We start from the raw sequence: 11,677 nt of genomic DNA on the forward strand, positions 1-11,677 counted from the left end.
ACAGATAGAATAATAGGGTGAAAGGAAGGAAAAGGAAGACGCCAATTAGTCTGAGTATTCTCTCTGTTTCCTTTCACTCTCACCCTCTTTCTCCCTCCTCCATCTTTCTTTCCCTTTATCCCTCCTTACTTCCCCCTTTCTCCCTTTCTCCCTCCTTCTCTCGCTCTCTTCCTCCTTTTCTCCCTCCTTCCTTTCCTCCCTTTCCCTCTCTCTCCCTTCTTCTCTTCTCTCTTTTCTTCTCCTTCCATCCTCACTCTCTTTCTTAGTCTTTCCTGGACACCATGATGCATTTTCACTACTCTGCCACCTGGGCAGGGAGATCTGCCATGAAACAATGAGCTAAAAGAAATGTTTCCTTCTTTTATAAGAAGGTATTCATCACAGCAACAGGAAGCTAACATAGAGTGATGTCAGGCAGAAAGACTCTGCTCTGATATTTCTGGTGGGAACAAAGAGATCTTTCTGGTAGGTTAAGTCAAAAGTATGTGTGAAAACCTTAAAAAAATATGTACAGTTACAGTCCAAGGTGGCAAATTGAATATGCAAACTTTTTCACCACACTCTCTCAAACTTGGGGACCCTTGTCCTCCAGATCTGCCAATTTACCTTCTTTGAGCTCCCTCATCAAGCCCACTCAAACACATAGTACTTTTTAACACCACTCTCCAATAAGCATAGATAACCATGGACAATTTAATAGATGAGAAAAGTCTCAAACATGAAAATATGGAGAATAAAACAAATAGCTTCCTAGGAAACTGCTGGCAAATATGGCCCACTGAATGCCATGGAGATTAGAAAGAACAAACTGTGTCTGTACGCAGGGATTCAACCTAGCAGGGAGTAAGGAACGCTCTTGGTTTTGGTGGAGAGTCAGCTGCTCAGTTGGTCCAAAGAGCAAGACAGAGTGAAAACAGGATGGTGAAGTGTTCCAGGTTCAGTCTCCAGAAACCACAGGAAGTAATAGATTACCAGGCATCGTATTTGCTTTACAAATCCATTAGACTGGCTGGGGGTAAATTAGTGATAGGGATACAGAAACTAAACAATTGGTGAGGATAAATACACTATCTAAAAAGAAAGGAAATGTCATGTAATCAGTATGATATAGGGTTCAGCAAATATAATATAATATAATAATGGAGACATTGAATTCATGTGTGTGTGTGTGTGTGTGTGTGTGTGTGTGTGTGTGTTTATGTGCATATGCACCAGTTTCCTGGGCTTAAACGCAGGGCCTGGGTGCTATATTTGAGCATTTTTGTTCAAGGCTAGTGCCTAAACACTTGAGCCACAGATCCATTTCTGGGTTTGGGTAGTTAATTGGAGATAAGAGTTTTGTAGACTTTCCTGCCTGGGCTGTGTGCTAGGATCTCTGCCTCTTGACTAGCTAGCATTACAGGCATCAGCCACTGGCACCCAATGTAGACAATGGATTGTTTTTTAGCACAAAAATTAGGAAAACTGGAGGTTGGTAAGTTTTTTATTGTTGTTGTTCTTGTTGTTTTGTCAGCTGTGGGGCTTGAACTCTGGACCTGGGTGCTGTCCCTCAGCTCTGAAGCTCTAGGCAAGTGCTCTACCACTTGAGCCACAGCGCCACTTCCAGTTTTCTGGTGGTTTATTGGAGATAAGAGTCTTACAGACTTTCCTGCCCAGGCTGGCTTTGAACCATGATCCTTAGATCTCAGCCTCCTGAGTAGCTATGATTACAAGCGTGAACTACCAGTGCCCGGCAAGATTGGTAGTTTTAAACGATCAAGAAATGTTATAAACATATTTAGAAATATGTAAATATATTCCTGAAGTACTGTTGGTACTTATTTCTCTTTTTTCTTGCTCATCTGTGTTTCCCAGAGTATTTTATTTGTGCCAGTCCTGGGGCTTGAACTCAGGTCCTGAGCACTGTCCCTTAGCATTTTTGCTCAAGGCTAGTGCTCTACCACTTGATCCACAGCTCTACATCTGGATTTTTTGAAGATAATGATGATGATGATGATGATGATGATGATAGTTTCGTGGACTCTCTTGCCCTACTCATCTCCAAAATTATGCAAGTATTATATTTTTTCCTTTGTTTGGAAAGATGCCTTAAGGTTCTTTGGGGGTGCACTTTCTATTATTGCAAAAGGCCAATAAATGTGACCTGTTGATTTGTTCCTGGAGATTTAGATTGAAGGGCTCAGGTCAGTGGCAAATACCAAAGACAGCATAATCCTGTTGCAAGAAAAGGCTGGTATTGATACTAATCTCTGGTAAATAAATCATGGACTCAAGAATTGGAAGATGCTTCTTACATTGTCACATTAACTTGGCGATCCAGGCAGGAGACTAAATTGGAAACCCTAGTACCTAGCAAAAGCTAAATTTATATGTATGTGAATACATATAAATAAATATATAAATATGTGAATATATTTATTGAAGATATATTTTAAAATGGAAATGTATATTTATGCAGAGTTCCACAAGGGTAGTAGATATTATATCTCATTCACTGCAATTTCTCTAGCATTTACAGTAGTGCTTGGAATTATAAACAAATGTTAATTGAGCAAAATACTAAAAAAAAATCACTGAGGAGTTAAATGTTTGACTTACCTTCAGATTTTCTTTGCTGCACCTTGAGAAAAGTAGGAGTCTCTTCTCTGGTTACAGACTTGGAGATAATTGGTTCCAAGCAAGGTCTGGGCAACAAAAAGCCCATGTTCACATTGTAGAGCTCCTTGGAACTTTCTTGTGTTTTTAGAATGAAAGGCATGGCTAGTGTGTTCACCTCACAGTCTGCCATCTCATCTTCATTTGGGAGAGGAACAGAATGTGTGTGTTCCCCTTCTTGATGCACTGAAGTTATCTGACTGAAAGGAGAGGAACAGTTATTGCTAAAGTGGGGCCTAGTGGAAAAAGTTAGGCTATTGAGGATGTGTTCTTTTTTTTTTATTGTGAAAATACTATGCAAAGGGGTTACAATTACCTGAGCAAGGTAATGAGTACATTTCTTATCAAGCATTGTTGCCTCCTCCTTTGTTTCCCCTTCCCATCTTCCCCCCACCCCCCCCCCCCCGCGAGCCATTTCAACATAACGTCTTGTACATCTCATTGTTGCAATGGGTCCACCTGTATCCCTATTTAAACAATTTTTTCCCTTCCCCTAGGGGATATGTTCTTGAAGGGAGGTATTGCTCTCCCACCCACACACCTTCTTCTCTCTCTGTTTGCTTCCTGGCCATCATGAGACAGTAACCTTCTCTGCTAAGTGCTCCTCAACATGAGGTACTGCCCTCCACAGATCTCAAAACTATGGAGCCAAAGCAATCAGAACTCCTGAAACTCTGATTATCTAAGGTGTTTTGTCACAGTGATGGAAACCTGATTATCTTTTGGCTTTCTGGTTCTTAGGCCAGTCTGACCTCACTAGAAATTTTGCAGAACTGTTTCCAAATGGTGCTGTTGAGCAGAATGATTGAATCCTGAGACGACTAGACCTCTCTACACTCTGAACTTCTCTCCACCTTCTCTGTCCCCCATACTCAGTACAATGGCCTGCACAGATTCCAACTCAATCCATTTCAGTTTTTCATGTCCCCATTTCCTGGACCAGAGAAATCAGGGACAAAGGACAAGTACAGAAGCTGCACCTTGTATCTCCAAAGGCATTTACCAGCCCCGTATTTCTCAAACCGTCTTTAGTGAAGAACTGGTTTTCAAGTTTTCCAATCCATTGTGGAATAACATTTTTTGTAAAATATAATAAAAATGGATGCCACAAAACTAAAGGAATAATTTAAAATATGCAGAGCATAGCTAATTTTTTTCATTTTCTGATCAGTGCACAAATATTACATTGCCAAGTTGCTTTACAGTTTTTTACATGGTTATCCTCAAGTTTTACACTGACCTCATCATGACTGGTCACAGGGTTACAGAACTGCATTTTTATAGTTTCTGGAGTAGGGTGGTCACAATCTTAATGCTGGGGCCAAATATGACCTTAAGCTTGTCTTTGTAGTTTTAATGGGACACAATATGTTCACATATTGTTCATAACTGCCTTATTATTGTATTAATTGAAGAGTTAATTAATTAATTAATTGTAGAGTTAAATCACTGCAACAAAGACTGTATTACCACAAAGCTTATTATTTGTCTCTGGCTTTAGGGTGTTATTTTGGATTAAATTACAAAACATGTAAGGTGCCACACAAATATCTAACTACTTCTGAATTATATTCCAATCAAACACCTCAAAGGATATTCCTTACTTGCTTTCTTTCAAATCCTCTTGGTTCATTTCTGGGGGATGGTCTCTTGGAAAAGTCACAATAATCTCAACATCTGTAGAAATTCATGATACAAGTAGAAGGGAAAAGAAAACAATGATTTTCAGTAGTAAGAATGAAAGGTATTTTATGTCTGACTACTTGGTTACTCAATAATTAGAGAATGGACATTTATAAGAGGCTGAGGTATATCCATGTATGTATTTTTCCTGTCTAGTATATAGTAGTTCTATTTTTAAAATAATATTTATTTATATTTATATGTTTATATTTTTGTGCCTGTATTAGGGCTTGAATTCAAAAGCTGGGTGCTGTCTGTTAGTTTTTTTTTTGTTTTTTTGTTTTTTGTTTTTGTCAGTTGTGGGGCTTGAACTCTGGGCTTGGTCACTGTCCCTTAGCTCTTCAGCTCAAGGTGAGTGCCCTACCACTTGAGCCACAGTGCCACTTCCGATTTTCTGAGTGGCTTATTGGAGATAAGAGTCTCATAGAGTTTCCTGCCCCAGCTGGCTTTGAACTTTGATCCTCAGATCTCAGCCTCCTGAGTAGCTAGGATTACAGGTGTGAGCTGCTGAGGCCTGGCTTGTCTGTTAGTTTTTTGCTTAAGATTGGAGCTCTATTACTGGAGCCACACTTTCCTCTTCCTATGATAGGTTCTAAATGAATGCCTTGTTAAAGAGCAAAAAAATCCCTTTATAATATAGTATTTTACCCATTACATAAAAATATTTAAATAAATAGAAGAGAGCAAGAGATGGAGAGACAGAATCAGAGACAGTGCTGTCTCCTGGGTGAAGACAACAAAGTCTTCCTCCTATGAAGTGGAAGTGATGAACATTAACTGAGATAATTTATGCAGCCCTGAAGTAACTTGCCTGCATTTGTAATTTTGGCCATCTTTTGTTTGAGTCCACAGAAGGCTATCCTGAATAACAGTTAGGTGGAACATTACAACTTTCTTATCATATACCATGTTCAGCAAATTTATGTAAAAAATTAGTGTGAACCAAACTAAAATAGGTCTTTGGGGGTTTTCATCCCATTCAATACACTTTTGTTAACTTTATGCCAAACTCAGGGTTTTAGGCTAATGAAATAGAAATAAACATGATAGAGCTACAGCTCTAGGGGAGACAACAGAAAAGAAATACGAAGTTGCAGTGAGGTAGTAAGCATTGTGATAGAAATGTTCTGCGTTGTGGGTGCATGGAGGAGTCTTCTTCCAGCAGAATGTGATGGCTGTCCCAGTTTTCATTTCTGTTCTTATATTTGTCAGAATTGTTTACTCAGCCTACATCTGCCTGCATGTATGAGGAGAAGCAATGTTTGTATGAGCTCCACGAACGGAATACTTCCCTTAACACAAGGATAAGGAAAGGAAGCAATTCAGATCTGGGCCTATAAGTCTCTTTTGCCACTTCTTGGTTGGCCTGGAAAAAGTTGTTCACAGCTATCATTATCAACACCAACTTATTTACTAGAATTTTATTGTTCCTAAAGGACTTTGGATAGTTTACTAATATGTAGGAAGCATCAGAGTTACAACTTTATTATTATTTTTTGCAGTAAACGGGATTGAGCCATCCCCCATAGTTCTTTTTGCCTTTAGTTCGTTTTCAGGTAGGATTTCATGCTATTTTGCTAACTTCAAACCATGCTCTTCCTACGTCTATCTCCCAAATACCTGTAGTGTGCCATCATGCTCAGCTATGACAGCATTTCATTGTTCAATCTTTATATCGATATCATTTACTAAGGCTAGCGCATTAAAAATTGCCAGAAAAAAATTTACTTATAATTGGATTTCAAAAGTAGTATTTTCCATCTTTGTCAGACAACATTATATTTTGTGGTACCACAAAGATATATCCAGCTTTGGCTTTCTTTTTCAAATAAGACAGCTTGATTGAATGTTTTCTAATATTATACAATATCAAGGAATGCCTCTGTAAAAATGAAGTTGCCTTGGAAAGGTCAATTTTTTTTAACTTTTCAAAGATCCTATCACCACACAATGTAGTGTAAAATGAGAGGCTTGAAATTACAGAGCTGGAGGGATTTTAGAGGTCATCTGATCCAAACTCTTCATTTTAGAGATGAATCTGGGTGACATGCTCAAGGTCATCCTACAATTTGAAAGGAAGATGGATGTCTTTCATAACATCTCTGCTGTCATCCTTGAGTATAAAAACCTAGTTGGCATGTTAGGGTGAACAAGTCATACATTGCTACTAACTAAACTGTGATGAAAAGAATGATCTTGGGGAAAAAAGCTAGATGCACTTAATACTTTGCATGGAAGTTAAAAAACTGAATATTCACATGAGCAATACTTAAAAATGACGCTATGTTTACAATTATAGAGAGCTACTAAGCCTGGAAGGTCTTAGGCACATGTAATGTGCTCCATAGTTGAACTGACTGGTTTCTTTTTCAAACAAAGGGACACAGATACAATAAGCAAGTGTCAGGAGTACCTGCCTTCTTAGAAATCATTAAGAGCTCATGGCTGTCATCCTAATTGTTGGGTCTGAATGTGGAGCTAGAGACAAATTATAGAATATACTGACTCTGAAATTATTTAGAAACATATCAATGTTCTCTTTGTTCTTTCTCTTAAACATTGAGTGGCTAAGCAGTGGTAGATAAGGTCTCTAAACTTAACCAGTAGCCTGACGCTGGTGGCTCATGCCTGTAATTCTAGGTACTTAGGAGGTTGAGATCTGAGGATCACGGTTCAAAGCCAGCCAGGGCAAGAACGCCAATGAGACTCTTACCTCCAATTGACCACCAGAAAACTGGAAGTGGCACTGTGGCTCAAGAGATAGAGCACTCACCTTCAGCTGAAGAGCTCAGGGACAGTGCCCAGGTCCAGCGTTCAAGCCCCACAACCAACCAAAACAAAACGAAAAAAGGAGTAGTAAAGCTAACCAGAAGGTCAGAAAGCATGATGCTTTGTATATAAAGCACTTGCGTTTATAAGCACTGAGTTGAAGATGGTGTAAATTAAGTGCCAAAAAGTGTTAACCATTGAGAGAAATTAAAAGGCAGCATTTCAATGTAGCCAAAAACATATGATAGACATTTCATAGATGAGGTGAAAATGATATTCATAAAAATTTAAAAATGATCATTAATTTATTGTTAGTGCTATAGGTATTATTAAAATGGAAACTTAAAATCTGGCTGAGTCTAATTTATTCAAGGATGAAAAATCATTGTCTTTAAAAAATAAAATCTTCTTTTCTTGTGTATCTTCCTTGTTTTATTTGGGGAATCTGCCATATTCTACCAAGATTGAAACTACTTTGATGCCCCTGCATGTTTGGATATTTTCCTAAGTTGTGATCTCAAAATAGACTTTTAAAAACCTATAATTTCTATTATCCTGTACTACTAGAATTCAGAAAGCTTCCATGAGAGATTGATGCATATGAATTGCATTAAAAAGATAAAGTGCATATCTCTGCCATGGTTCTCTTTGATTTTCAAACCCCTGGAGAAAGTGTGATTTATTTCCTACCATTTATATTGCTGCAGCATATTAAAATTACTTTTTGAAAAATACAAAAAAGGAGAGAAGGAAAAAATGAGGGAACAAAGGAAGGAAAGAGGAAGAAAGGAAAGAAGGAGAGAAAGTAGGATGGAAGGAAGGAGAAAAACTGTCATTTGTTATAGGACATGAGTCCCTTGAAACACACTGAATAAAGTCATTTTGAGATTTCTATATACTTAAAAAATAAACAAAAGATAAGGGGCAGACATCCTTTGCTATATGACTGTCAGCTGAGGGAGAGTGCCCTTCAGTTGATAATGAGAGTAGCTCTCTGGTTAGGACAGAAGCAGTATGATTTGGGGACCAGCAATAGTCAGTTTTCAGATGAAGTCATAGGAATTATTTCTAACAATACAATGAAGAGTCTTCCTGCTATTGCCTGAAATATCTGTGTCCTTCTCAAACTTATACAGGAACCCTTTATCCCCAGTGTGGCTATATTTGGAGAAGGGCCTTGAGGAAGACATTAAAGTTATATGAGACCGTGATTCAATAGGAGCAGTGTCCATATAGGAAAAGACACCAGAGAGTTGTCTTTCTCACTCTCTCTTGTTCTCCCACTGTGCACAGAGAAAGGTCATAAGAGAGCACAGAAACTTTCTGCAGATCAAAAAGAGAGCCCCTTATCTGAAATTAATCTCTGAAACATGTCATATGCATAAGTATGCACACACTTTGAACCCTGATCTTAGACTTTGTACCTGTAGAGTTATAAGAAAATAAATGTTGTCTTAGCACCCTGTCTGTGGTATTTCCTTATGGCAGCTTGACTGGGCTGAGGCAATTCTCTAATCATTTGACTGATTAATTGATTAATTACAGTGCTAGGAATTAAATTCAGAGCTTTGCATGCATTAGGCAAGCACTCTACCTTTAGGAATTTGCTCTTTATATTTATTTTAATTAGTGATGTTTTCCCCTCCCTTTTTGTTCCTAGCCATAGGTCTTGAATTCAGGGCCAGTCCCTAGTTCTTTTGCTCAAGGCTAGTGCTCTACCACTTTGAGCCAAAGCATCACTTCCAGTTTCCTGGTAGTTGATTGGAGATAAGAATCTCGTACACTTTCCTGCCTGGGCTGGCTTTGAACTGTGACCCTCAGGTCTCAGCCTCTTGAGTAGCTAGGATTATAGGCATAAGCCAGTTCCCAGCTGTGACATTCTCTTTTTTAATAGAATAAATAATATGATGAACAAATGTAAATAAAATAAATATGTATTTCTAAAAATAGTCATATGTCATATGTGACCAATTTAAACATTTATAACAGATAAATGGCACTTAAAGAGATTAAATTGATATTTAACGAGACATTGATATTTTTAAGATGCACAAGAATGCTTACACCCCTTTACTTCAAAGTCTGTAATGGGAAAGAATAACTCAATTGAAGTTCATCACTAAGGAGAAAGTTTGTCAGAAAAATCAGGTTCTTAGAAATTTGTAACCCAACTGACTTAGGCTTAAAACCTGCAAGAACTCATTGGAGGTGTTGTATGTTATATGCATCCTGTGTAAAAACCAAGACTACTAAAGAGAAAAAAAAATTTTAACCTCAAAACACTACAAATCAACTTGAAAAGAACAATGAGCACCTCAAATGGCCAGTCATCTCTAATTTGAGCAGAATGAAATGAAATATTTCACCTCTTGTAGGCTGTTTAAGGACATGATTAGGTGTTCATGACATTTCTGAGAATTTATCTTTGAAGTTTATAAAAGTCAAAAGTGGCGGGGAGAGGAGTAGGGGAGGTGGGGCAGGGAAGGGATGGTAGGAGAAAAACAAACAATGCTTGACAAAAAAATGTGCTAAAAAAAAAGTAGACCACAAGGACTATTTAGGAGGAGATCATTTGTTTATGTTAATTACCCTTCCCAGGCCTAATGGTATTCATAATTTTAATTGTTTCTAAGTTAGTGACTGTCCTCAGCCAGAGGAGAAGTTCTAGTGAATTTGAGAAAGACAGAGGAGGAAACTGTCCAAGACAGGGCAGCAGGCCCAAAGAAACAGATGTGAAGCAAGTACCAAAACCTTCAGGGAGGTACAAAGGAATGAAGAAAACAGCTATCTATGAGGGCAGCTTCCCTGGAGTGTTACAGATGGAAGCCAGAAAATTGCCAGGGAGGAACTGAAACAGTTCAAATAAACATTTAATTTAAGAAGGTTATAGGTGATAGATGATAGAAAAGTGTGAACACTGTGACTATTCTGTGAAGCAAGAATCTGCAAATAACATAAGAGGAAATAACTTAAGGAAACTTAGAGATGTGACAGGATCTATATATTTGAAAGAGATATTATTCTGGAAATGCCTGATTCTCAGAGTCAGAGACAGAGCCTTGGGACTTTCTCACTAGTTCATTTTTCCACTTCCTGTCAAGGGAACCAGCACCTCAGAAACTATTGGTGGCAGATAGAGAAATGTTTGGCTCTAGGTAGAAGCAGATTCCTGGTGATGATGGAAGATCCTGAAAGGAAAGAGATGAGGGAAGGAAATTATTGGACAACAAGGAGAAGAATGGAGAGGGGCTGAGCTGGAGTAGACAGAGTAGAGCCAGGAGACGGTTGCCCGTGTGGATAAAGGCACATTGCTAATTCACATAAGGCTAAAGGTAGAATGATGAGAGGTTTTGATCTTCCTCTTCCTGTATTGACTGAGCACTTCTGAAATTAGAGAAGAAACCCGATAATCAATGCTATCTCCATAAAAATATCAGGGACAGAGTTGTTTTACCATCTGTTTTAGGTGGACAGTCTTGACCTTCACCTTTGACATCTCCTTCTTCACTAAACAATATGGAGTCACTAAGGTCATCATCTTGGTCAAAAAAGTCCTGCAATATCATAAAAGAAAAACTCAGTTTTCAATGTATTCACTTTTTTCACTAGCAGGGTAAATATGGAGTTTTCACGGTTAACATTTTTCGTTGTGGGTTTTTTTTTTTAATTGGATAAAGTCCTTAAGACTAAGACAATGGGAATGGCTTTGCCCCTGGAGCACCAGTCTCTCAGACAGTTGCAATTGTGATTAATTGCATAAACCAGAAATAAAGATCAAAGGAGCAAGCACATAGACCCATAGAAATTCAATATTTTATACTTGTCTCATCTCAACATTCAGGCTGTTAAGCCGCCACAACTTCCATCTGGATGAGTAACTGGAAAGAATCCGTCAGTCACAGTCACAGTGAACCACCCCAAAGGAGCATTATCTTTTCCATAACACCCCCCCCCCGGGACATCATTACAAATAGAGAGGATGGAAATCCCTTCCCCTTGTGGAAGCTACAGATAGAATATGAGACTGAAGGAGACACCAAAGCCTGTTAAGAGTTGGCACTATGGTGGCTTTTTGATAGGTCCATGGCATACAATTTCCCCAGCTTCCCATCTTGCCCTGTAGAAAATAATCTTTATGCCGAATCATAAGGTTGAAACCAACTTGATTTATAAAATGTACTCTGAACACTCTAAAGGAGTGTGTTCTTAGCAGAACTCCTGTGCGTTTGTTTGTTGTTGTTCCATGGTTGGTTAGCTGGTTGATTGGTTTTTGAAATAGTATCTCCCTAGATAGCCCAGGCCATCCTCAAATTCACAATTTCCCTGCCTCTGCTTCATGAGTGTGGGGGTTATAGGCACCCTCCCCTCTTACAAGAATTTATTGTTGCTGATAGGTTCCATCATGAAGTTGCTGCTGTTGATTTTGTGCTTTTAAATTTCGGGGTTTTTTTGTTTTTTTTTTGGGTCCGGTCATGGGGCCTTGAACTCTGGGCCTGGGCACTGTCCCTCAGCTCTTCAGCTCAAGGCTAGCGCTCTACCACTTGAGCCACAGTGCCACTTCCGGCTTTTT

At 38.7% G+C, this 11,677-nt stretch overlaps 1 protein-coding gene across 1 annotated transcript in view; it reads right to left on the minus strand.

Moving 5' to 3' along the window:
* Map3k19 (mitogen-activated protein kinase kinase kinase 19) overlaps positions 1-11,677 on the minus strand; it is a 47,588-nt gene that overhangs the window by 18,364 nt on the left and 17,547 nt on the right. Inside the window, exons 3-5 of the mRNA XM_013030800.1 lie at positions 10,562-10,661; positions 4,260-4,332; positions 2,599-2,855 (exon numbers count right to left, since the gene is read on the minus strand). Of these exons, the coding sequence (XP_012886254.1) occupies positions 2,599-2,855; positions 4,260-4,332; positions 10,562-10,661 (430 nt within the window). The remainder of the gene's footprint in view (positions 1-2,598; positions 2,856-4,259; positions 4,333-10,561; positions 10,662-11,677) is intronic.

The sequence above is a fragment of the Dipodomys ordii genome, unplaced genomic scaffold, assembly GCF_000151885.1.
Source record: "Dipodomys ordii isolate 6190 unplaced genomic scaffold, Dord_2.0 Scaffold133, whole genome shotgun sequence".
NCBI lineage: Eukaryota > Metazoa > Chordata > Mammalia > Rodentia > Heteromyidae > Dipodomys > Dipodomys ordii.